This window comes from Amborella trichopoda, chromosome 4, assembly GCF_054954075.1.
Source record: "Amborella trichopoda isolate Santa Cruz 75 chromosome 4, AtrichopodaSantaCruz75HAP2 v2.0, whole genome shotgun sequence".
Taxonomy (NCBI): domain Eukaryota; kingdom Viridiplantae; phylum Streptophyta; class Magnoliopsida; order Amborellales; family Amborellaceae; genus Amborella; species Amborella trichopoda.
The window spans coordinates 48,793,736-48,820,775 of NC_142339.1; the positions used below are offsets into that span (position 1 = coordinate 48,793,736).

Consider the following 27,040-nt stretch of genomic DNA (forward strand, 5'->3'; position numbering starts at 1 on the left):
CAATAATAATAGAACACCTTCAAAGCAACGAATATCTTAAAGAACACCTTCAATTAAATAACAACAGCAACAAATATCTTAAACTAAAAAATAAGAAGCTTACATGGTAAGCTTGATACAGATAGGGTAAGCTTGATGCACCAACGGGGTATGGTTTACTTCTGCTTAAACCAAGCACTCAGACAAACTCAAACCAAGCACTCAGACCAACTCTTACAAACAAACTAAGCACTCAAGAAAACGCTTCGCCTTTTTTCGGATGCCTTCCTCTTTTTCTCTACTTCTCTTATATAGGGGAAGGAGTCGGACTTAAAAAATTTTTAAGTCTGCATCAACATCTTTTGGGAAAAGCAAAATTCTTAACAGTAAACAGTTTTGTCGGTAGCAATAATGCTCTTTTTTTGCTGAAAATTTGTCAGTAGTAATAATGCTCTTATCTTTCGCTACTAGCTTTAGGGACACATGTCCTGGGTGAATTTGTAATCGTACTGTCCCTATTAAATTTTCTTTTAATTCATCAGGGAAAAATTTATCCCTGCATAGCCATCACCATTAAGTGGATTTTAATCTTCGGTTTCTTCTTCTTCTTTTGTTAGTGTGGTCTGTATATCAGCATCTTCTTCTAGTGCTAAAAGCAGCTTTCTTTCAAGCTCTGCTTTTGATAATTAGGGATTCTTTTGTTGCATTATAATGACGTATTCTGTTATATCCATGTTTGAACTTGGCGAGGAGGATAGTATAATCTTCATATAAATTTTTTCTGGGTCCAGGGAGTTATTTTAACTGTCCCACCATTTTATTGATATTTGTCGACATAATTCCAAGATATAATCCCACCGGTCCCCATCATCTTCAGAGAGTTGATATGTCCATTTTAGTATCCAAGGGACCTGATATAAGGCCATGAAGTATAAATTATAGTCTCTTTTTAGACAATGTTTATTGTAGTCAAAGAATATTCTCTATGATATCTGCATTTTTTGAGGAAGTATCTAGCTGCTACGATCCCCATAACAGGAACGAACTTTTTAACCAGTTAGGGAATTCCATGAGTTCAGGTATTTTAAACTATACCTACCAACTATGCAAAGTTTTGGTATTTTGGTAAGCAAAGACTTCATCCCAAGCCTTGATATTTTCGAAATAATTGTAGGATTTTAATTTTAAATCCTCTAGCATTTAACATCCTTGGTTTTTCTTTAACATCCTTGGTTTAAAAGGATCTAATCCCCAATCTCTATAGGAGATGATTTTATGAGTTTGGAATTTTGAGTATGCAATCTCTGTGTCATTATTTCTATAGTGGTGTACTATTATCACAGATCTTGTTTCCAAGAGTATAGCTTCATACCATTCTCTACATTTTTCTCCCATATGGGGATGAAGGTGATTTCGTAAATATATTGCTGCAATTTCGATAGGGTATTTCCCCCTGTGATCATTCTCAACAATTATGAGTGGTATATATGTTGTTTCCAGAAACCGAGTTCTATTAGCACTCGGGTTATTAGTGCTTAAAGGGGATTGTTGGGGAGATATATCAATCTCTAGCTTTCTTATTAAAACTCTTGGAGTTGATGGTGAAGCCAGGCTTCTTCCTGAACTGAGAACCATATTCGTTGGATGACTATGCGTAGCCAGGCTTTTACCCGAGCTGAGAACTATATCCATCAGATGATTTTGCCTTTTCTTGTCCTACCTGTAAAAATTTTCATGTCAAAAAGACCGGGCGATGGTTATTTTTACCATTAATGTGTTCAACTGTAAATTCAAACGATGAAAGGATACCTTGCCATCGGGAAAAAATTTGTTTTGAGATGAGATTTTTTACGTCCTTTTCTAGAATATCTTTGGCTGCCTTATAATCAATACGAATAAGAAAATTTTGGTTTAGTAAGTCACTTTGGAATTTAGTCAAACAATGAACGATAGCCAATATTTCTTTTTTAACCGTGGAATAGTTCTGTTGAGCAGGATTCTAGGTTTTGGAAGTAAAATGCACCAATTGTTCTTGGTCCTGAAATTTTTGTTTGAGTATGCCACCTAGTCCTTGTTATAAAACGCCAGATTAAATAATTTTAAATGTCATACGATTAGATAATGCTAAGCAAGGCAGTTCTTTGGCTTCTAATTTTAATTTTTTGACTGCCATGGTATGCTCGTTAGTCCAATCAGGAGGGATTTTTTTTAACCTTTGAAACAAAGGCTTAGCATATAAAGCAAGGTTTTTATAAAAATCAGCGATATAATTCAGGCAACCGAGAAATCGTTGAAGTTCGATTTTGTCTTTAACAATATCTGAGAATTTTGATGCAAATTCAATCGCCCTATCAATAGGAATTATTCTCCCTTGATAAATATTATATCCAAGGAATCTTATTTTTTTTTTTTAAAGATTTATCTTTTTTGCTGATACAACTAAGCCACCATTTTTAACAGCTTTAAAAAATGTGTTTCGATCTTTTTTGCTGATACAACTAACCCACCATTTTTAACAACTTTAAAAAATGTGTTTAGATGTTTCCAGTGTTGATCTATAGTTTCGGAATAAATAAAAATATCATCAATGTATACAATCGTAAATTTGGCATAAGGATTAAATATATCATTCCTGATGTTTTGATATTCAAAAGGAGCATTTTTAAACCAAAAGGCATAGCATTCCATTCATTATGTCCGAAGGGAACATTGAAAGTGGTTTTATATCTGTCCTTTTCTATTATTTGAATTCGCCAATATCCAGATTTTAAATCAAATTTTGATAATATGCAGGCATTAACCAAACTATCTAAGAGGTCTCTTTTGTTTGGAATGGGATATCGAATCCATCTTAAAACCTTATTTAAAGGTTTGTAGTTTATAACCAGTCTAGGGGCTCCTCTTTCTATTTCAGAAGCCTTTTCAACATAAAAAGCTGAACAGCTCCAGGGTGAGGAACTTTTTTCTGATGAGCTTTTTATCAAGCAAATCTTGTATTTCAGTTTTGCAAATTTCAAGTAGCCTACTATTCATTTGAATAGGCCTAGCTTTTGTAAGAAAAGTAGGCTACTTGAAATTTGCAAATTGCATATTTCTTTTTCGAGAATAGTTTTGAAACTATTAATTTTACTTTGTATTTGAGGAGATAGTATTCTTTCCCCAATGATTTTAAATTTGATTTCTTTAAGATGAAAATTGAATTTTTCCTTGGTAGAGATTTTATCTTTGATATTATTTATTTCATGAACTCTGGGTTTATCGATGAAGGTAAGCTTTACCTCATGTCCCTCTATGTTAGCCTCAATACCAGTATTATCAATTTTTACAAGGTAAAACATATTTAGGAAAAGAGTTCCAAGAATAACCATGATAAAAGGAAATTTGAAGCAAACGTCGTTATTGAAAACAACCGCATCAGAAAGCTTGTAGTTTATTATCATTTACTTCCATCAGCGATATTTAGAACCTGTTGAGTTTTACTAAAATATTTTGTTGGGACTAAGCCCTCATTTATACAGTTCAAATCAACTCCTGAATCAATAAGGGCCGTGGTTTGGAAAGTATATTCTTTTTGGACAAAGATTTGACGATAGTAAACCATCTTGAGTTATGACTTTGTCCAACAGATTAATATATTCACAGTTTTGAATTTTCTCTAACATATTACATTTGGTCGAGTTTTCAGAGTCATCATTTTCCAGAACCCTTGGCATAGTTTTCAGGAGGTAGAAGATTATGGCTATAATCTTTTATCAAGTTACTGAATTCTTCTTCAGTATTTTCATCATTGTTACCTTCGTTTTTTGAAAGTAGTATCAACCATTTCTAGGATTTGTACTCTATTTTTTAAATTTATTAGTTCATTGCGAACTTCATTTATTTCACCTTTTAGCTCAAGACACGAAGGCTCCCTATTAGTTTGAGTTTTGTTTTGAACTCTTTTAAGAATGTCGTGAAAACTATAATCTTCTCTTGAAGATATAAGAGAAGGTTTAAGAGTAGTGGGTCTAGAAGGCTCTTTAGCCATGTTGATATATTGCATCAAGGCTTCTTTTTTAGCCTCAGGATCACTAAATTTTATCAATCAGTTCTATGATAAGATTTTCTTCTTTCGTCAAAGTATTTATATTTAAACCATTCATATCAATGATGGCCTTTAAAAAATTACATTGGTAGTTATCTTCAGGAGCATTCTCGGAGTCTGAGTCAAAGTCCGAGCTAATGAAGATCAAATCCTCGTCATTAATTTCTCCAATTAATATTTCATTATCAGAGTTAGAAGATTCGTCTGAGTCGACTCTTTTTAATCGAATATCAAATAATTGTTTTTTGATATCTAGGTCTATTTCGAGTGCATTAATTTTCTTTTTAACTCTACATTTATTTTTGTAATGATCCACCTTTCCGCAGTTGTAGCAAACTGGTATCTTCCTTTTTCCCCTTTGTTTGAAAGAGTGATCTTGTAAAAATTTTCTAAGAAAAGTATTTTTCTTTTCATGTGAATGTCTAGATTTTGATTCCGCAATTTTTTGTATTTTTCTTTGTGAGTAGGTTTAGAAGTGGGTAAAGTATTATACTCAAATTGTTCACAAAATCTCCTCGCTCTTTTTTCCCTATTTTTCTAGTTGTTTTCGCAGTTTTAGGTCTGTGCGTAAGGCAAGTCCTTCAGCGCAAATTTCCACAGATAGTTCACCAAGGGTATAAAAGAAATAGGGAATAATTCCACCATGTTTATTTTTAAGTCTTGTTTTGACTTTTTCAGCAAAAAGATGGGGAGTCCAGCCATAAATTTTTCTTTCCAGTGATCAGCCTTACTATCTTCCCTAGATAATAATCTGAAATAAGAAAAATCTTTATACCAATTAAAGTGAGAGAGAGTTGGACAATGTAAATTTGAAAGCAGGTCCTCAGATCTAGCCGATAAGAGAGCCATACTTCCCACGAAGTGGAGTGTGATTGTATATATTAGTGTATTTACTGCATCTCTTTCATCAACTATATTTTCTTGAACCTGTCCATGTCCGATTTCAGTTCTAATAATTCATTGCTTGGTAGAGTTTAAGATTTGATCTTTTGCAGCTTCATCCATATGAAAGTCCCACCATCCTCTAAGTCATCCTGTAAAACCGCATATGATAGCTTTGGCAATTTCATGATCCTTATTTCCAATTGCTTTGCAAGCGGTAGCAAACATTATCATGTGTTTCATAAGGTCAAGAATCTGATTTTCAGACATGCCATCCATATTCCAATTTACTATTGATCTTCCTGAATATGACACAGAACTAGCAATAAGGTCTTCTTCTATTTGACGATCTACAGGAGTAGGTCTAAGATAATACATTCTAGTTGGAGCAACAGGCTTGGTTTTCCTCCCATAATCTATTCTGCTAATATTTAAGCTCTCGGTTTTTAAAGCTTTTTCCATTTCAGATATGTCATGACTTGTATAATTTGGATCTTCTTGAAGAACTTGCATTTCACCGACTTTTGATTTTCCTCTATCATCAATATTCAATTTTGCAAGCCTTTTGATTAGCTCATCTACCAATTCTCTATTATCTTCTTTCTTCTTGATCCCTTGTAGGCTGAATTTTCCTGTTTCTATACTTGGTGGTGGTTTGAATAAAACTACTTCCTTATCCTTCTTCCTTTTTCTCTAGTGGTTTGTTTTCTTATTGTTTGTAAGAAGAGATTTGTGTAATTATTTTGTTCTATAATGTGTGGTATTCCATCAAGTTTGGCCATTTGGTATTCTGGCTCTTTAGGTCCCAACTTAAAAGGTGAAGCTTTTATTTCATGTTTTTCTCCTTTTAACTGTAAGCCTGATTCAGGGGGATGGATATATTCTATTTTTTCACCTTTGATTGTATGAAAGGTTTGGAAAGCATTTTGAGCCATATTTATTTTAAATTAAGGATATTTGATCCCTTCTTTTTGAAGGATGCATTTAAGTCATTTAAAGAATTTTACATTTCTTTTGTCCTATATCATAAATTTATTAAATTTTATATGAAAAGCATTTCTTAATTCTTCTTTAAATTCTTGAAAAAACCATTCTCTTATTTGTTTATTTTCGTCTGAGAGGAACTCTTCTCGAATGCATTTTTTATCAACAATAAATTCGTCTATTTTTTTTATGAAGACTATTCTCTCATTATGGGCCTTTTCATAAAAAACATAGGCGAATTTATTAAATAAAGATCAAGAAATTATCAAAGCTGTCATATGCGGTTTTACAGGATGGCTAAGAGGATGGTAGGACTTTCATATAGATGAAGCTGCAAAAGATCAAATCTTAAACGCTACCAAGCAATGGATTATTAAACTGAAATCGGACCTGGACAGGTCCAAGAAAATATAGTTGATGAAAGAAATGCAGTAAATGCACTAATATATACAATCACACTCCACTTCGTGGGAAGTACGGCTCTCTTATCAGCTAGATCAGAGGACCTGCTTTCAAATTTACGTTGTCCAACTCTCTCACTTTAAATGGTATAAAGATGTTTTTTATTCCAGATTATTATCTAGGGAAGATAGTAAGGCTGATCACTGGAAAGAAAAATTTATAGCTAGACCCTCCCATCTTTTTGCTGAAAAAGTCAAAACAAAAATAAACATGGTAGAATTACTCCCTATTCCTTTTATACCCTTGGCGATCTATCAGCGGAAATCTACACTGAAGGACTTGCCTTATGCACAGACCTAAAACTGCGAAGACAACTAGAAAAATAGGAAAAAAAGAGCTAGAAGATTTCTGTGAACAATTTGGGTATAATACTTTACCCCACTTCTAAACCTACTCACAAAGAAAAATACAAAAAATTGCGGAATCAAAATCTAGACATTCACATGAAAAGAAAAATACTATTCCCATAAAAGTTTTACAAGATCACTCTTTCAAACAAAAGGGAAAAAGAAAGATACCAGTTTGCTACAACTGCGGAAAGGTGGATATTTACAAATATAAATGCAGAGTTAAAAAGAAAATTAATGCACTCGAAATAGACCTAGATATCAAAAAACAATTATTTGATATTCTATTAATAAAAAAAGACGACTCAAACGAATCTTCCAACTCTGATAATCGAATATTACTTGGAGAAATTAATGACAAGGATTTGATCTTCACTAGCTCGGACTCTGATTCAGATGCCGAGAATGCTCCTGAAGATAACTGCCAATGTAATTTTTTAAAGGCCATCATTGACATGAATGGTTTAAATATAAATACTTTGACAAAAGAAGAAAATCTTATCATAGAACTGATTGATAAAATTAGTGACCCTGAGGCTAAAAGAGAAGCCTTGATGCAATATATCAACATGGCTAAAGAGCCTTCTAGACCCACTACTCCTAAACCTTCTCTCATACTTTCAAGAGAAGATTATAGTTTTTATGACATTCTTAAAAGAGTTCAAAACAAAACTCAAACTAATAGGGAACATTCGACTCCTGAGCTAAAAGGTGAAATAAATGAAGTTCGCCATTAATTAATAAATTTAAAAAATAGAGTACAAATCCTAGAAATGATTTATACTACTTTCAAAAAAAGGTAACAATGATGAAAATAATGATGAAGAATTCAGTAACTTGATAAAAGATTATAACCATAATCTTCTACCTCCTGAAATTGAAGACACAATGCCAAGGGTTCTGGAAAATGATGACCCTGAAAACTCGACCAAATCCTAAAATTGAAGACACTATGCCAAGGGTTTTGGAAAATGATGACCCTGAAAAACTCAACCAAACGTAACATGTTAAAGAAAATTCAAAATTGTGAATATATTAATCTGTTGGACAAAGTCATAACTCAAAGATGGTTTACTATAGTCAAAACGTTGTCCATAAACAATATACTTTCCAAACCCCAGCCCTTATTGATTCAGGAGCTGATTTGAACTGTATAAATGAGGGCTTAGTCCCAACAAAATATTTTAGTAAAACTACACAGTTTCTAAATAACGTTGATGGAAGTAAAATGATAGTAAACTACAAGCTTTCTGATGCGGCAGTTGCAATAACGACGCTTGCTTCAAATTTCCTTTTATCATGGTTAAAGGATTAAGTCAACCGGTTATTCTTGGAACTCCTTTCCTAAATATGCTTTACCCTATAAAAATTGATAATAGTAATATTGAGGCTAACATAGAGGGACATGAGGTAAAGTTTATCTTTATAGATAAACCCAGAGTTCATGAAATAAATAATATAAAAGATAAAATCTCTACCCAGGAAAAATTCATTTTTCATCTTAAAGAAGAAATCAAATTTAAAATCATTGGGGAAAAAATACTCTCCTCAAATACAAAGTAAAATTAATAGTTTCAAAACTATTCTCCAAAAAGAAATATGCTCTGATGTCCCTAACACCTTTTGTAATAGGAAACAACATACTGTTGAACTTCCTTATGAACCAAGGTTTGATGAGCAACAAATTTCTACAAAAGCTAGGCCCATTCAAATGAATAGTAGGCTCCTTGAAATTTGCAAAACTGAAATACAAGATTTGCTTGATAAAAGGCTTATCAGAAAAAGTTCCTCACCCTGAAGTTGTTCAGCTTTTTATGTTGAAAAGGCTTTTGAAATAGAAAGAGGAGCCCCTAGACTCGTTATAAACTACAAACCTTTAAACAAGGTTTTAAGACGGATTCGATATCTCATTCCAAACAAAAGAGACCTCTTAGATAGATTGGTTAATGCCTGCATATTCTCAAAATTTGATTTAAAATTTGGATATTGGCAAATACAAATAATAGAAAAGGATAGATATAAAACCGCCTTCAATGTTCCCTTGGGACATTATGAATGGAATGTTATGCCTTTTGATTTAAAAAATGCTCGTTCTAAACTTCAAAACATCATGAATGATGTTTAATCTTTATACCAAATTTATGATTGTATACATTGATGATATTCTTATTTATTCCGAAACTATAGATCAACACTGGAAACATCTAAACACATGTTTTAAAGATGTTAAAAAAGCTGGGTTAGTTGTATCAGCAAAAAGATAAATCGTTCTAAAACAAAAATAAGGTTTTTTGGACATAATATTTATCAAGGGAGAATAATTCCTATTGATAGGGCGATTGAATTTGCATCAAAATTCCCAGATATTATTAAAGAAAAAACCGAACTTCAACGATCTCTCGGTTGCCTGAATTATATCGCTAATTTTTATAAAAACCTTGCTTTAGACGCTAAGCCTTTGTCTCAAAGGTTAAAAAAGAACCCTCCTAATTGGACTAACGAACATACCATGACAGTCAAAAAATTACAATTAAAAGCTAAAGAATTGCCTTGCTTAGCATTATCTAATCCCACAGCGTTTAAAATTGTTGAATCTGACGCTTCAGAACAAGGACTAGGTGGCATACTCAAACAAAAATTTCAAGAGCAAAAACAATTGGTGCGTTTTACTTCCAAAAACTGGAATCCTGCCCAATAGAACTATTCCACGATTAAAAAAGAAATATTGGCTATCGTTCATTGTGTGACTAAATTTCAGAGTGACTTACCAAACCAAAATTTTCTTATTCGTACTAATTGTAAGGCAGCCAAAGATATTCTTAAAAAAGACGTAAACAATCTCGTCTCAAAACAAATTTTTGCCCGATGGCAAGGTATCCTTTCATCGTTTGAATTTACAATTGAACACATTAATGGTAAAAATAACCATCTCCCTGACTTTTTGATCCGAGAATTTTTACAGGGAGGACAAGAGCAAAATCATCCGATGGATATAGTTCTCAACCCGGGTAAAAGCCTGGCTCTGCATGTCGAGGCAACCCTTTGCAATGGACCTATATATTTTAACTGCTTTCCAAATTTTCCTATAGCCTTATCGGATCCTAATCTATAAAAAGTTCTAACTTTAAACCTTAAAACTCAAGGTTTTGATATGGACTCCGGATCTCAAAACTTAGCTTTTGTTTATAGGATCTGTTATAAAGTAATGAACACTTTGTGCCCTAATACTAGGCAAATGGATACTAAGGGACAGACTATTTTCTTTCAGACTAATATGGATAAATCTAATTTAGTAACACCAAAGTCTATATCTTGGAAACAGGTTAAATTACCAGAAAAATGGTCTCCCCAGCCTAAGACTCAGATCAAGATCTCTAAAAATAGAGAACCTGAACAAATAATTGAATATCCAGATGGAGAGATAGAAATACAATTTCCATCCTCTAGAAGGACTAGGCTCAGTATTTCAAATACACTTCCTAAAAATCCACCTAGAACCTCAACCTCCTCCATTCCTCAATCTGATTTTGAAAAGGCCCATAATGAGAGAATAGTTCTTGAAGGACTTAAAAAGGCTCCAAATCAAGTCCAACATCCAATTTATAAGACTGACACTCCCGGTTCTTTCCAAACTGAACTTGAAGAACCAACCCTATCTGAATTTGATTTCGAAATATTAACAATCCAAAAAATAACTGAATTCATAGATATCCCTAATGCTCCATGTGGGTGATGTCACATCCCATGTAGATGATGTCATACCCCTCCTAATGACCAAAAACACCCTTATTAAAAAAATGCTCCATGTACAAAACAAGGACATATAAGTGTCCAAAATTTGTTTGAGCACAATGTTTCATAGTGTGAGCACCCTTACATAACCCATATATACATATATATTAGTAGCATGCACCAGCGTTGCAGGTATTATTCAAATGTTCTGCATGTAATATTTCTTTAATAAAATTTCATAAGGTAAATAAAATTACAAAATCTACAATGAAAACATAGAATGAAATAAAAATTAAACTAATAAGTAATAGTTTCTCACACATGTAGGGAGAAAGCGAAAGAGCCATGAAATACTTTTCATAGTGAAAGACGGATGAAAAACTTGTCATAAAAAAAACAACTATGATTGAAATACTATTTGATTGAATAAACATAAATTTAGTGAAATGAATAAATTAAAATTTTAATATATCAAATTAAATAACATTGAAAGGATATTATTATGGTTATTAATTCAATTATAGTAATATTTATTATTTATAAAAATAAAATTATATTATATAATTATTCATATATTATTAAAATAGACTAATATGAGGATTAATATTATTTAGTTAAAATTCTAATAGTATAACATAATTGTTATATCTATGACCAATCAAACTATATTTAATTTCATTACACTAAATGAATTATTGTATTTTTTAATTATCAAAGTATAATTATTATTATTCATATACACATACTGGTCACATTTATAATGCTGACCAAAAGTATCTCCAAAAATAATAAAATTGATGTGGAATATATTTTTATAATAATATTATTAATAATATATAGTTACATTTATAATAATACAATCTATAATTATAATTATTTGTGTAATAAGTATGATATTTAATAAAATATTACAACCATATTCTTGCTATTTTTAATTAATAATTATAGTTATTTTTGTATATATACATATATATATCCATATACATATAATAATAAAAACAAAAATGGGGTATCGGTGTCTAATTACATGCTACAGATGTTTAGTACTTTAGGTTGGAAAAACAATAGTATTTTTCTAAATTAATATGTAAAAATAATAGTGAGAAAGCATATGGTGGTGTTTAGCCTTACTGGGGGTATGGCCCTTGATAGAGAAGAATGGAGGAATAGGATTCATGTAGCCGACCCCAAATAATTGGTACAAGGCTTGGATGATAATGATGATGATGATGATATAAAAATAATATAGAAAACTCAAAAGATTATAAAAGGATAATATTAAAAACATAAAAAAGAAAAACATAAAAGAAAAAAGTGTTTTATGCCAGAGAATTTAAAAACATTGTTTTATAATTTATTTATTAAATTTATGCTTCTCAAAACTGCTAAAAAGAGAAAGGCTCCATGTAAGTGAAAGTTCATTCTGATTCCATGCATTCTTTAGCATTATATACAACCCATTTTGCAGAATTTTTTGTAGGCAATACAAAGAAATACCTTGCACAACACATTTAGCTATACAACCCATTTTACAGAATTTTTTGTAGGCAATACAAAGAAATACCTTGCACAACACATTTAGCTATACAACCCATTTTACAGAATTTTTTGTAGGGAATACAAATAAATACCTTGCACAACACATTTAGCCACAACTACCCAATTGAGGGAATTGACAAACGGAATGGTCGATGGAAAGAACTCTAAAGATCTGTGTCTCCATGAAACCTTTAGGAGCAAGGAACACAACACGAAGAAGAAAACATCCTTATTTGTAGTGGAACCATTCATACAGATTTGGCATAATGCACTAATCTACCATTTAGGGTGTTTAATCTCAATGGAGAGTGCATCTCTATGTTTATTGCTTCTAGTGGATCATATTACCTAAGACATTAGGTTCGTAAGGAGATCATTACCTTTCAACACCCTATGGCTGTGTTTGTCAGCCCGATGGTTTAGAATGACTCTGTAATACGCTGCATTGCATTGGACAGTCAACATCTATCTGAAAAGGCCCTGAGCATATTTCCATATCATTGTAAAATAGATGGGATAAGTGGCATTTTTGCTTACCCGCTCCATTGGGAAAGGCTCCAACAAACAATGGGCATATATGATCATATGATTCTTACCAATATTGGAAGAACAAGGACAAAATGAGCCCCTCCATAATGCAGCCCAAACCTGAGGCCTTTTACTTCAAATTGCATTCAATAATTCATAGTTACTAAACCTTGATTGCCAATACTTTTTCATCATTGATATGATGATGAGTGGCAGCAGAATACTCCAATTCAAAATCTTCCAAGCTCACTCAACAATTTCAACAGAACTTCGGAAGAATGTTTATCATCTATATATGATTATACCTACAGTTTGAGAAACATCGGAGAACCTAGGGTCAAAATTGGAAAAGGAAAAACTTCCACAAAATCTTCCAAGCTCACTCAACAATTTCAACAGAACTTCGGAAGAATGTTTATCATCTATATATGATTATACCTACAGTTTGAGAAACATCGGAGAACCTAGGGTCAAAATTGGAAAAGGAAAAACTTCCACTAACTTATGCCCAATTCATTTATATAACTTGAGACTTGCCCAATTCATTTATATAACTTGAGACTTGCCCAATCCATTTATATAACTTGAGACTTGCCCAATGGTTACATGGCCCTAAACAATAAAAAGTACCCAAAGTGATTGCTACCACAAAGTGATTGCTACCACAAGAACGATTGTGAAACACTTTCCTGCTTCCTTGTGCGAAATGTATGATTTCAAAATTCTAACTTCTAGAGAGCATTCCATGTTAAGGTGTCAACCTTATACTATATAGAAACGATGTGCACCTCAAACTCAACAGAAAAGGCTGTTTGATGCTGAAAAACCCTCCAATTGATCATCGTGACCTCGAGATGTATAGATGTAAAAAAAAAGGATTTGAAGCCTTGGTAATAGTGCATCTTGTAAGGTATTATTCACACCGTTTATTTCCAAGATTTTCAAATGTTTGTAGATCTGCTCTATTTTACACTATTTTTGAAGTTTTGAATTTCATAATTAGATATGAAAATAGATTTGCGGACCATTTTAGGGATTTCAGGCACTTGAACCGCATCTTTTGGCATCCTTTCAGAGTGCACCTTACTTTGATTGTTTAAGGCACCAACCTTCATCACCCTTGCATAACTGTCTATAATCCACTCAAACGACTATAAGCTCATTCCAGTCCTCCTCTTTCTTCAAAATAAATCGTTGAATGCAAATCTTACATGTAGCAAAAATTAGAAATCCAAAATGCAATCAGCGATACTCTAACGCATGGTTTGGACATCATTACAGCCATCTTTATCTGCCTATACAGTTAGGAAAATAGAAACACTTAAATGGTTGTAGTGCCTTGTAAGAATATCCAAGTTTAGGCTGATAATGTCAAAGAGTCAACAAAACCCGGTTATTGGCAGCATTTTGCCAGTAAGCATAGTTACATTCCTGAAATTACGCCCTTGAATAGCGGCATGCCAAGCTCACACCCACCCATTTAGGCACTACTATAATCTATAATGGCATGTTAGACTTTTGGGAGGCATGGCTTTGGAAGCCATGTCTTCCAAGGAAGTTGAACTGGTGGCTTCCATGTGTCCATGGTCTGCTATGGAAGCTGCCACTTCCACTTTTCAACACCATTTTTAACATTGATGGAAGCTGCAGCTTCCAAAAATTGTGTAACACTATTGTGTGGAAGAGATGGCTCTGGGAGTTGCCATTATGGCTGTGGGAGTTGCCACTTCTAGAAATCAAACGTGCGATGACGGAGAATTTTATTGCCATGGTTAAAAAAGTGGACATCCAAATGGAGTAGAAGTGTAATTATTATCAATCAAAAAGAGAACACCAGTAGTGATGCCATTGTAGTACCCTCGAGTCAGAACATAGTCTCAATGTGTATATTCAAATAGGAAGAGACCAGTTGTTGAATCAAGGTCCAGACGGCAGGCAGCAGGAAAGTGCTTCCCATCGCGTATATCTAACCTAACCTTCTTCTTTCACTGCCTTTAGGAGCGGCAGAGCCTCTTAGATTCTATTCTTTCTATAGAAGGCCCCGCTCTTCTCTTTCATAAGTAGCACTCAATGTGTATATTCAAATAGGAAGAGAAAATAACGATCAACTAAATGACACATTTGGTTACGCTAGTAAGAATAAGACCCTCGAAATGGATCCATATATATGCAGTTAAAATTTAACCCATAATGTCAAAGAACTATTATTGGTTTACCGTAAAATCAAGAAAAGGAAACACTATTCTACCCAAAAAAAGAAAAGGAAATACTATTAACTAACCTTTAATGACAGATCCTTGGCCAATCTTAAATGAAAAAGGTTTTTGTCCAGGATCTTTTGTACTGCAATACATTTCAAAGGTCATACAACAAATAAATTGTCTTTTCAGTTAGAAAAGTAGTTGGCACATAAGTTGCTAGCATCATCTTGCAAGAAAAATTAAATTAGTGACAAATAAATTTGAGCATGAGAAATACAAGCCTTACCTCCAGAACTTTTGAGAGAGGTCACGATTTTTACCTGTGAAAAAGAAAATAATTAGTACATACATAACAACAGCTAACCCTTCTAAAATAAATAAACAAAAAAAAAAAAAAAACAAATAGGAAGCACAATACTCATATCATCCTGACAGGATATGATATCCAGAACATCTATAGACCACAGTGATAATTGCAAGAATGCTTCATATTTAATTATGCGATACCAAGAAATAAATATAAATAACCTGCTAGAAATACTGTAGGTGAAATGGGGGCAGAAAATATGCTAAATCCTTCATGTTTTCTGGGGCACGCAATAGTGCTTTCTCAAGACAATGTTTGCCCGTTTTATACTGCAAAGAGTGTGCACAAGAAAACACAAGAATGGGTAAAGTTGTCCCTGGGATATAGAAAACAAAAGGTCTCAATTCGCTTCCGAGTTCTGTGTACATAAACGAGAAGGCTATTGTATGCACTAGACTAATCTTCCAGAATGGAGAGAAAAAGAGTTGGAATTTAAAGAGAGAAAATCAATGTGGATTGAGAGAGAATATGGGAGAGTAAGTAAAAGAAAAGTGAAAAAAATTGGGAGAATCCCATTTTAAAGAGTTTTTAGTGGCTTTTGGAGGTGACTGTTCATTTGAACAATAGTATTTGTTCACTACTGTATATGACTGTTGCTGTTGGAAACCCAACAACCACCATCAAGCACTCTTGCACCCTTTCACACGAAGCGCATGCGCGTGCCCATTGCGTGAGAGTGTTTCCATATTAAAACCACTTGATTCTCACTCTCTCCTTCAATGTGGGACAAAAATCTGCCACTCCCTCTATTTATTAAAAACTTAGGAAAAACTAATGTTGTGAGGACCAGACCGGACTGGTCGGTTCGACTAGTGAACCGGTGCTTGTTCGGGTCCAGTTCAAGCAATGAGCCGGGAAGGGACTTGAACTGGTGCTGACTGGTGAATCGGCCAGCCCAATAACTAGACTGGCTAGTCCACCGGTCCAAAAGTGAATCCGCTGGTCCAAATTTGGGGCATCATTTTTGTTCTTTATAAGAAGAAAAGAGTCTAAAGGGGGGGGGGGGGGGGGGTTGTTCGTGCTATTAAATATATGTAAGGGTAAAATGGTAAAATTAAAACATAATGGGTAAGTTTCTATAAGAAAGAGAAATTAGGAGAGAGAAAGCAGAGGTTTACTCTCTCTCTCTCTCTCTCTCTCTCTCTCTCTCTCGCTCGCTCAACTTTCAAACCTCAAGCGGTAGTCCTTTAGCTAGATTTGGTCAGCTTCAACAATCAAATTATTTTTTGTTTATTTTAATATTTGCTATTTGGTATTTAGTAATATTTAATATTTTACTATTTTAAAGTTTAAAAAATACGAAAATAATGTGAAATTATGTTGCCATGTTGGATTAAGGTCCATAAGAAATTAAGAGTTAGGGTTTTACAATTTTGTATTCTGTTTTTCATTTTCAGTTTCAATTTTAAGTTATTTTGAAGGGCTTTTACAATTTAAAAAAGCCTTTCAAAATCATCTAATCATCCAAGTTTTATCCCAATTATTTGGAGCCAGTTACATGAATCATGTTCCTCCATTCTTCTCTATCAAGGGTTATACCCTTAGTAAAAAAAAAAGTCGCCATATTTTTTCTCACTAGTTCTATTCATATCCTTGTAAGCCTTTCTTTTGCTCTTTTAGAGCCTTCCACTTGAACCAAATCACACGTCCTAACTGATGTTGTTTTATGTCTACGCTGCACATGGCCAACGCATCTAAATCTACTTTCCCTCATCTTATCGCCCATTGAAGCCAACACCTAAATTCCCTCACAAGAATTCATTCTGAAAGCTATCTTTTTTTATCTTGCTACTCATCCATCTCAATATTCTCATCTTAGCTACGTTCATCCTATAGTTATGATGTTTCTTGACCGCCAAACATTATGTTCCATAAAGCATGGTTAGTCTTACAACCATCGAATAGAACGTCCCCTTCAGTCTCAATGATATACAGAGATTACATAAAACTCCAGACGCACATCTCCACTTCGCCTGCCCAGCTTTAATTCTGTGTGATATCTTCCTCAATCTCTCTATTCTCCAAGATTATCAGCCCTAGATATCAGAAACAATCTCTTTTAGGTATTTCTTAACCATCAGGCTTAACTACTTTCTTTTTTCAACTTTTATTATTACTAAACTTGCATTCCATATATTATGTCTTAATCCACGCAATTTTAAAAACCTTTAGATTCTAGAGCATCCCTCCAACTATCTTTGTGTTGATGCGGCCTCTAGTCTCATCGATCAAAACTATCATCCACGAACAACATACACCAAGGAAACTCGTCTTGTATGTGTTAGGTTAACTCGTCTACAACCCAAACAAAGAGATATGGGATCAGCGTTGACCTCTAATGTAAGCCCATTGTCATTGAGAACTCACTTGTCTCTCCACTAGTTAGCTCTTCCTCGTGCAGATCTCCCACTATGTCAATATAGCCTCCGGTGACTCTTTTTTTTTCCAACACCCCGCAAATTAAGTCCCTAGGTACCCTATCGTATGCTTTCTCTAAATCAATAATGACCATGTGGAGGTCTTTTCCTTCGCCCTAAACTTCTCAATCAATTGCCTAAGTAGGAGAATGGCTTCAATAATTGACCTCCCTGGCATAAAACCGAAATGATTTTCTAATACACCAAGTTTCACGCCTTAGCCATTTCTCAACCACTCTCCCATATCTTCATAATGTGGTTCATAAATTTAATCCCCGATAGCTCATATAATTTTGTATGTGTCCTTTGTTCTTGTAAATAGGTACCCCAGTACTTTTTCTCTATTTGTCGAGCATTTTTTCTTTGTTCTCAACACCTTGTTGAATAGCGTGGTAAGCTACTATATGCCAATCTCCCCCTTGTACTTCTAAACCTCTATCGGGATACCATCTGGTCATAAAACCTTTTCTATCTTCATCTTTCTCAAAGTTTTTTTCATTTTAGAAGCCCTAATCCTATGAATATAATTGATCTCCACCCTCGTTTATGACAAAGGTTCCTCCTAATGTTGTGCTCCCATTATGTTCATTGTTTAACAATTTTTTAAAATAAATTCTCCACCTTTTATTGACTCTGTCAGTTTTCACAAGGATCATTTGATCCTCACTCTTAATGCATCTAATATGATATAGATCCCTACACTTCTCCTATCTCATTGTTGCTAGTTTGAAGGCATATTTTTTATCTTCTCTCAAAATATTACATAAAAATATAGAAAAAATGTCCTCTCACATTGTTGCTAGTTTGAAGGCATTATCTATTTGACCTTTTCTCAAAATATTACCTGAAAATATAGAAAAAAGGAAAAACCCTAATATTTTTTGGGCTGCTTTTGGTTGTTTACATATTTTAACATTGAGACCAAACTGATCTGTGAACCGGTCCGGTTCAGCTGGTCCAACCGAACCGGTGCCTTCACCAGTTTTGCACCTATCTGGTCCTGACAACATTGGTAAATGCAACATATGAAGGTATATTATTTTGAAATACACAATAGTATTTCTCAAATTCAAAAATACTAACATAACCTAATCACCTTGCATAATCATCACAATATCAACGATATTGGGGCCTCCTTGGACGTACTCATTATCACTGATAATTCACTGTTCTTAATAAAACTAATCCTGACAATGCATTATCTATTGTTTGACCATGTCCATCACAAAGTTATCTAAGAATAACTTATAGGCATATACATATAGGTTTATCATTTTGAAGAAGCAAGGTTTACTTTATTCACAATAATTTGTTGAAAATCACATTTTTTGGGGCAGAAATAGCTAAAATAGCTGGAACTTGCTTAAAATGTTAAATAATTAAACAATTTTTTACATAATACAAGATACATAGAAAACAGTTAACTAAATAATATCATTTAAAGTGTATATTAATTTTAGATAGTCTATTCCAGATAAATTATTTGTCATTGAAATAGGCCATTGGTATAATATTTATGGAAGAATTAAAGGAACCGCATGTTCCATAAAGGGACTGACACTTGATAGAAAATTAAAGACGACAAAGCTAAGGGGCCGTTTGGATACCTGGAAATATATTGTTTGTGAACTATATTACAGGCGTAATACATTATTGCATAATACATTAACATTACATGCAAATGGATTGTCACTGTTTGGGTAGTATTTAGATGCAACTTGGGAAATACATTGCTATTGTTTGGCTATGTATGGAAGAAATATGAGAAATGCATTACCGTCCAAATATGAAAAATATGGCTATGTTTGGCTAACATGATTAGACTTTGGTTTTAACATGATAAGTCATTGGAATAATATGATTTGAATAACATGATTTTATTGTGATAAGCCTTATTTTTATTTATTTTTTATAGAAGCCTTTCAAATGTCTCTCTATATATAATTTCAAATAAGCAATAAATTTATGATACCAAAATCAAATTTATTTTTATAGTACAAGTCAAAAAATGGGAAGAAGTTTGATTTGTAACTAGAAAGTTTGGTAATTGCAGTAGAAAATTTTGAAGCATTGGAGGAGACTAAAGAGGTCCTCTTTATTTCAATTGAGCTTTTACTAATCTCTTACAAGGATTATGCTGTGTGAAATTTTTTATTATGATTGTGTTGTATAATTTCTCATCGATTACCAGTTATTATTTTTATTATTTTTGCTTTTATATGAGAACTGATGGCGGGCTACAACCCAAATCGGTGATAGAGGGATGTAGAAAATTTTTTATTATGATTGCAGTAGAAAATTGTCCCTCACAAAGTTCTACAACTGTTTAAATCAATTTAGATTTCCCCTTGCTTTCACCTACCAATTATTAAAAAAAATTGTTTTTATATAAGTCAAATGAGGGCTAGAAATTTGTTTTTACATGAGAGTCAGATGAGGGCTAGGGAGGGATGTAGAACCAAATTGGGGAGGGAGGGGAGGGATATAGAAATTTTTTATTATGATTGCAGTAGAAAATTGTCCTCATACACCTGTTTAAATCAATTTAGATTCCCCTTTTCATATCCCTTACTTTCACTTTCTACTTATCCTAATAATTATAGGATACAACATATACTTGAGAGAGAGAAATGTTTTTTTAAGCAAAGATAGGGCAGAGCGAAAGATTTTTCCAAAGATTACCCATCAACCTCGTAATAGATTTTTCACCCCTCACCGCGCGTAATAGATTTAGGTAATCTCATAATCTCTTTCTATTTCCTTACTATTAAAGTGTACCCAAACAATGTAAATGTGTCACATTTCTTTGTAAGTGTACCCAAACAGTGTAAATGTCATATTTCCTTGTAATCTATTGTCACGTAATAGATTTCCATGTACCCAAACGGCCCCTAAGAGACAAATTGCTTATTCACAATGAGAGAAGCCTAAAATATATCTCCATATTTAACACTGAACTTGCAAATATATCATGCTCTTCAAAACAGGTCTCATGTGATTACCAGATTACTATTTTCAATCATACCGCGAATTTCTATAGACAATGTACAAACAAGTGCTAGATAAACCGCAGTCATAAAAATTTCCAAATTTTGAAGAACAAATCAAGAGCAATATTAGACATAACTGAAACAATTTCTTAATTTTGAAGGAACCGAAACACACCACAAATCACTAGCTTTTGTAAGTCAAGCATATAAATTTCTCAACCATAAAATTTAAAGTTTTAAACTTTAGTCCAAATAATCTTTTTCTTTCTTTCTTCCTCTGAGATTACAAATTTCACATCATGACATTATCATTTCCATGTCCACGATCCATAGAGTCACAAAACCCCAATCGGTGTCCATTCCACTTGCAGTGCAGCATCAAGAATTAACTGTATAATTAAAATGAGCCTTAAGATTTATGTACTATAATGTTAATGTCACATTACCTATTGGCAATGCAAGCAAAATGAGCATGCCATTTGATTTTTCTACCTCTTCTTTTCTCTTTCTTTTCTTTTCCTTTGTTTGTAGGTCTCATAAATTGATATCACGATCAACCCAAAATAGGATAAAATCGGACCAATTAGAAACCATCATAGATACCATGGCCACATCTATCACTTGGTTATCATGATAGATGAGATTTTAACATTAAACTGTAGCCCTTTATTAGCTCACTAAAGCACCTATGGGATGAACGAAATGCAGTTTGGAATCATGGGCTTATCATTCAGATTTTCTTTTCTTTTTTGGAAATGTCAAACTTATCATCAAGACTTAGGACCAACATCGTTTATAATTTCCATTGTAGAAGTAGCATTACAAGAAACATCGGCAACTTAGTCCTTGTACCTAAAGCCCTTACCACCAAGTCAGCATACCAAACCCCAGTATCAACGATCAGAAACCCTAATAACTAAATCAGTTTTTCTCCTCTTCTTTAGCATCATCTATTGCCGTTGAATTCTCAAAAGATAAAAGCAAAAAAACCGATTCTCTATAAATTCAAGGCAGTTTCTTCAAAACCCAAACAAAATAAGGCAAATAAGATTAATTTTCATTAATTGTAGGCATAGGAGTACATTCATGTTTGCATAACCCTATTTCTGTTATTCCAAAGATCAAATACCATAAACAGAAGAAAGCTACATCCAACCAAAGGAAACGAAAAAGAGAGAGACACACACACACACAGACAAAGTTTTGTAATCCACAAAACCTAGAATATACCAATAAATGATGTATAAACATAATTAAAAATATTTAGAACAATACTTATAAGGATCATAAAGTTGAATGAAGAAAAGGATAAAACCTGACCATATCCGGTACAGTGAACAGTGACATTCTGGCCGGCAACGGGTTTAGGGCCACTTCCAGGTCGCACCACCTCCTTCTCAACTCCCATTTTCTCTGCTCCTTGCGCTGATCAAACCCACTGCTCCGTTACAGGTTACAAACTTTGAGAGCGAAAACGTATATTTAGGGTTTTAAAGCTCCGCTGGATACTGAAATCGCCGACCGACTCGTACTATTAAATGCCCTGGCCGTGTCTCTACTTTACTAACAAACATTCGATCCAAATCTATTTATGCGGATTTCAAATAATTGGAAAAAAGTTTTAATAATGATGATGATTATTCAATTCATATCTATTTGAGCCCCCAAATTGGTCAATTTGATTATACTTGGATCAAGTTTTATCCGAAACAAGTTTAGACTCATTAAATTTTGATTTCAAATAGATTTTTTAATGAAAATCTTATGAACTCTAAGCAGGCACATAGTTTCCGATGGAAATAAAATATTCTTTTGAGTATTTTTAAAAATAGAAAAAGAGAACAAGGTAATGAGAAGTATTTGTTTAAATCCCTGTAGGAGATAAAGGGATCACTCAAAACCAAAGCTAGGTGGTTCTTCCCAAATAGCTATCCTCCCTTCTTTGAATTTCTCTCTCAAAGTCCAAGACAACTTGAAATTAGATTCAATTTGTTTGTATTTGATCCATCTAGCAAATGCCTATTGTGATTTGTTGGATCAAGTCCTTGTTGGAAGAGATCTAGAGTCGAAATTTTGGGGCTTTTTTTTTTAACTTAAATCGAAACTACTCGATATCTTACTAGTTATTTCATCGAATTAGTTCAAATTTGCCCAGTTGATTTTTTGTTTCTTTCACTTTTTTTTTATGCCATATCTTTCTAAAAGCATTCTTATTTTAATTCTTGATTTTAATTTTTATTTACAGTTCCCTCAAGATAAAATGGAAAATATGTTTTTAATTTTATCATTATATTTTTTATTTAATTTTTGAATTTTTTTTCTCTTTTCTTGTTGCTTTTCTGTTTTTTAGAGTTTTTCATTTTTTTTTCTTTTTCGGAAAATTTATCAAATTAATCATGAGAGATTAACAATTTAACAATTTATCCACATGTTTTCACTTAATTCAAAATACTCATAAAATAACGCATTGTCTTGAATTTGAATTGTTCTAAAAGGATAAATTGTTGAATAATTCATCTCTTATGGCTATTTTGATAAATTTCTCTTCTTTTTTTTGATATTTTTCCCAAGTCAGCTGGTCTGATTCGTCGGGTCATATGTGGCAACTAAAACGAATCATGTACCCAGTTGGGTTTTAAAACTCTGCTAACTCTGCTTCTTGCAACACTGTTTGACATTTTATTTATTCATAAAGTGGTGAAGTTTGTACAAGCTGCTCAATGTGCATATCTAAAATTTACTTGGAGCGGTAGTTCTGATGTTGAAAATCTTCCAACGGCTTGAAAATCTATTTTTATACCGTTATAAAAATTTTAAATCGAAAAAAGGGTACAGATTGGGCATATCTATAAATACTTGAAAATAGAGAGTCAAGATAATTCATTATAAGATGCACTTTTTTATGACATGAGTTCTTTTTGTTTTTCATATCCATACATCTTGAGGTTGAGATAGCCAATTAGAGGGTTCTCCAACGTCAGAATATTCTCTTTTAGAGGATTTTAGATGTACACCTTACTTCAATAGTATAAAGTTTTTTTTTGTTGCAACATTATGAAGATACGCTTAAATATATGGAATCGTATACAATGAGACCATCTACCTTTGGTATAAGGAAGTCACATTTACTTACAACTATCCGATGTGAAATTTAATAGTTTCGGTGTGCCACTATGTTCGAGAAAAAAAATTTGAACATTGAACTTGGTCAATGGAATAAATGCAACCACTCAATTTCACTTCCAATGGTCAAGGTTAATCGTAACCCCTTATATCAAAGGAAGATAGTCTCATTGTATATTTTTTTTCTAAACATAATTAGGGATTGTATATAAGACTATTTACTTATTATACAAAGAAGCCACAATCAACCCTACCCATGCGATATCAATTTTCATAGCTTGGTTATGTTACAAATATCAAATAAAAATTATTCTGGAATTCGAGCCAAGTCAATGGACAGTCCAATTTAAAATCCAATGGTTGGTAGCAGTGATTTAGAAAACGCTGGGTTGGCTGGGAATCGCCCGGTCCGACTCAGAAATCGGTCACCCCATGCCAATTATCAATATCATCCAAGTCTACAAGAGAACCGGCGATTTGCTACAGTAAAACACCATTTGCTATAGTAAAAAAATATTGATTGCTACAGTAAAAATGTCGATTCCTTACTGGTTTTTGGCTAGTTTACTGTCTTTGCACATTTTTTTTGCACAGTAAAACGACGATCCAAACTGCTAATTCACCGATCCAAATTGATTTTTGCGATGCCTGATCCTATTTACCGATCTGTTTTTTTCTATCACTAGTTGGTCTTGATTGTAACCTCCTTGTACAATAAGCAAATGATCTTATCAAATACTCTCCCATAGCATTAAACAAAATAAGTAAGATGTCATTCTACAAGATTGTTTTCAAATTAAACAGGGAAATTATCAGATATATCTCTCAAAGATGGTTAAATTTCAAAGTTATCTCCATTTTACATTATATACATCTATATCCCCGTTTTAACTTCTTCTTTTTTTATTCCGATTTTAACCCCGCCATAGCTATGTCAAGTCCGTGGCGACCAAAACCGTCACGACTCTACAAAAACCATGGCGGTCATCACGGATTTGCCATAGTTGTGGCGCTAAGCCGAGGTTTCCTCCCATGTTTTCGTCCCATTTTCTTGGCAACAAATTTTGGCACCAAAAACCGCCATGGCTATCGTAAGTCTATGGCACTCTTTCACCCCCATTTACTACAATTTCGAGCGGTTCTACCATATACATTCTCTTTGAACGGTTCTTTCTACTGCTCCTATGCACACATCAGTTGGCCCACACATCTCCTACCTCTGGAAAAGATCAAGGTAAGCAACTTTATTTTCTCCTATGCACACATCAGTTGGCCCACACATCTCCGGCCTCTGGAAAAGATCAAGGTAAGCGACTTTATTTTCTCCTATGCACACATCAGTTGGCCCACACATCTCCTGCCCCAGGAAAAGATCAAGGTCAACGACTTTATCTTCTTAGCATTCACAATTTTATGTTAATTATCTGTAAAATACCTTTGGGATGCCGGTAAAAATTTGCCCATTTCATCAAATTTTACTCAAATTTGGTTCCCTTTGCTTAACTTTTTTCATATGATTTTAGTTCAAATTTCACTATTGAAAGAATCTAGTAAAAATTTTAGGTGGTAGAATATTTTTTTGTTTGTTTGTTTATATACTTAATGTCAGTACTTTTATTTTGCCGAAATAGATCTAATCTTGGTCACTTGTCTATGGGCTAAATGCTGATTACGCTGGTTTGCCATGTAATTTTATTTTTTTTCTTTCGTTGACCAATAACCTTGGATTATCTTCAATGTTTTTCACAATTTTAAATGCTATGTTTTTTAACTGTGATATTGCAATTTTTAGTAGATTATGTAATGCATATGGTTGTGATTTATGTATGTAGGTAATGTAAAAGTAATCAATTACTACTTCTCTTTGTAAGATTCATTTTCTTTAATTGTTCTTCGCTCTATTGTATATTTGTCTCATTTACTGCCTATTCATCTTTGCTAGGGATTAACAATGAGTGATGGGAAAGTGAAATTGACTTTGTGTTTTGATGGATGTCTAAAGCAAAATGATGGGCATCTTTTCTATGATGGAGGAATGGTGAAGGTGATATTCTTTCCGCGAAACAATTTCTTTGACCAACTTAAGCACATTTGAGGAATTTTATGCAAAATGACCTTAAAACTATGACAATTCAATATCATGACCCCGATTTACCGAGTCATTTTGTCTATGGTAGATGTGAGGGACAATAGTGATCTTGCGTGCAAGTTGGAAAGGTCTTATCTCATTGATATGTACATATCACATCAATCAAATGATTTGTCTAGAAATAGACCTTCAACGGTCAGCAATGAATCATCAGACAGTTAAGTAACTATTTTTCTTTATTTTCTACTTTTAATGTAGGTGTGTTATATGCACTGATTTACTAAAAGCTCTATACAATTGAACCTTCCTTTCTTGCAGCAGGTCTGGGGAATTTGTGGGTGGGGAACTCAGGGGCAATTAAAGTGCTATTATAGGTCTAGATGATGAATCTGAGACAGAGAAGGAGCATGATATCGACGACTTTGATCCGATAGAAAGCCCCATAAGAATAGACCATTATGAAGTACCACTTCATCAAGGACAAGATTTTGATAATGTACGCATGTATCGTAACCATCGTGTTGATTACGCCACATCTCAGAATTTTGTCTTAATATTCAGAAAAAGTGAGGAAGGACTTGTATGGGAGAAGTCTACGATAGATGGATGCTCATGGTGAGTTCATTATTCTCAAGTTGATAAGACGAAATACTTTAGGGTGAGGAGTTCTATAAATGTTCACTCATGTCGTGGTGCAATAGGTAGGGCTCATCAATCGACGACTCAAAGAGAGTGATGGGCACGAAAGATCAAGGATCAGCTGCATGACCAGCCTAGTTTAACACTAAATGATATTATAAATGATATTCAGTGTGAACATGGCGTCATACTCTCTTATCAACAGGTGTGGCGGGGCAAGGAGGCTGCAAAGATGATGATAGATAGTTCACATGAGAAGGTATATGCAAACATCTCCTACTATTTGTATAAGCTCCAAAGCACTAACCCTGAAACTGTAACGTACATTCAGAAAGATGACCACGATAAATTCATGCGAATATTTGTGGCCTACAGGCCTTATAAACATGGTTTTATGTATTGGTGCAGGTCACTGATAAGGTTAGATGGAATCTTTTTGACAGGGCCATACCATGGAATCTTGTTGTCCGCAATTGGTATAGATGCAAACAAGGGTATGTACCCAATAGATTATGTAGTGGCTGAGGAAGAGACTTGTTCAAGTTGGGAATGGTTCTAGTGCTGGCATCATCTCGCCAATAGAAGGATTGAAGTGAAAACTACTTTTCTCCTTGCACCACCTTTCAACAATCATAGACAATGGGGTAAAGCCCATAGTTTTCACCAAGTCAATATGT

The 27,040-nt window shown here is 33.6% G+C and overlaps 1 protein-coding gene across 3 annotated transcripts in view; it reads right to left on the reverse strand.

Moving 5' to 3' along the window:
* Positions 1 to 22,404, reverse strand: part of FKBP12 (FK506-binding protein 12) — a 34,780-nt gene extending 12,376 nt beyond the window's left edge. For 2 of the 3 annotated variants that reach the window (XM_011623864.3, XM_020665317.2), the window contains exons 1-3: positions 21,833 to 22,404; positions 15,025 to 15,058; positions 14,819 to 14,880 (exon numbers count right to left, since the gene is read on the reverse strand). In XM_011623864.3, the coding sequence (XP_011622166.1) occupies positions 14,819 to 14,880; positions 15,025 to 15,058; positions 21,833 to 21,920 (184 nt within the window). In that variant the 5' untranslated portion in view covers positions 21,921 to 22,404. Of the gene's footprint in view, positions 1 to 14,818; positions 14,881 to 15,024; positions 15,059 to 21,827 lie in introns of all 3 variants that reach the window. The other variant, XM_020665318.2, reaches the window with a different exon arrangement.
* Between the last annotated feature and the right edge of the window lie 4,636 nt (positions 22,405 to 27,040).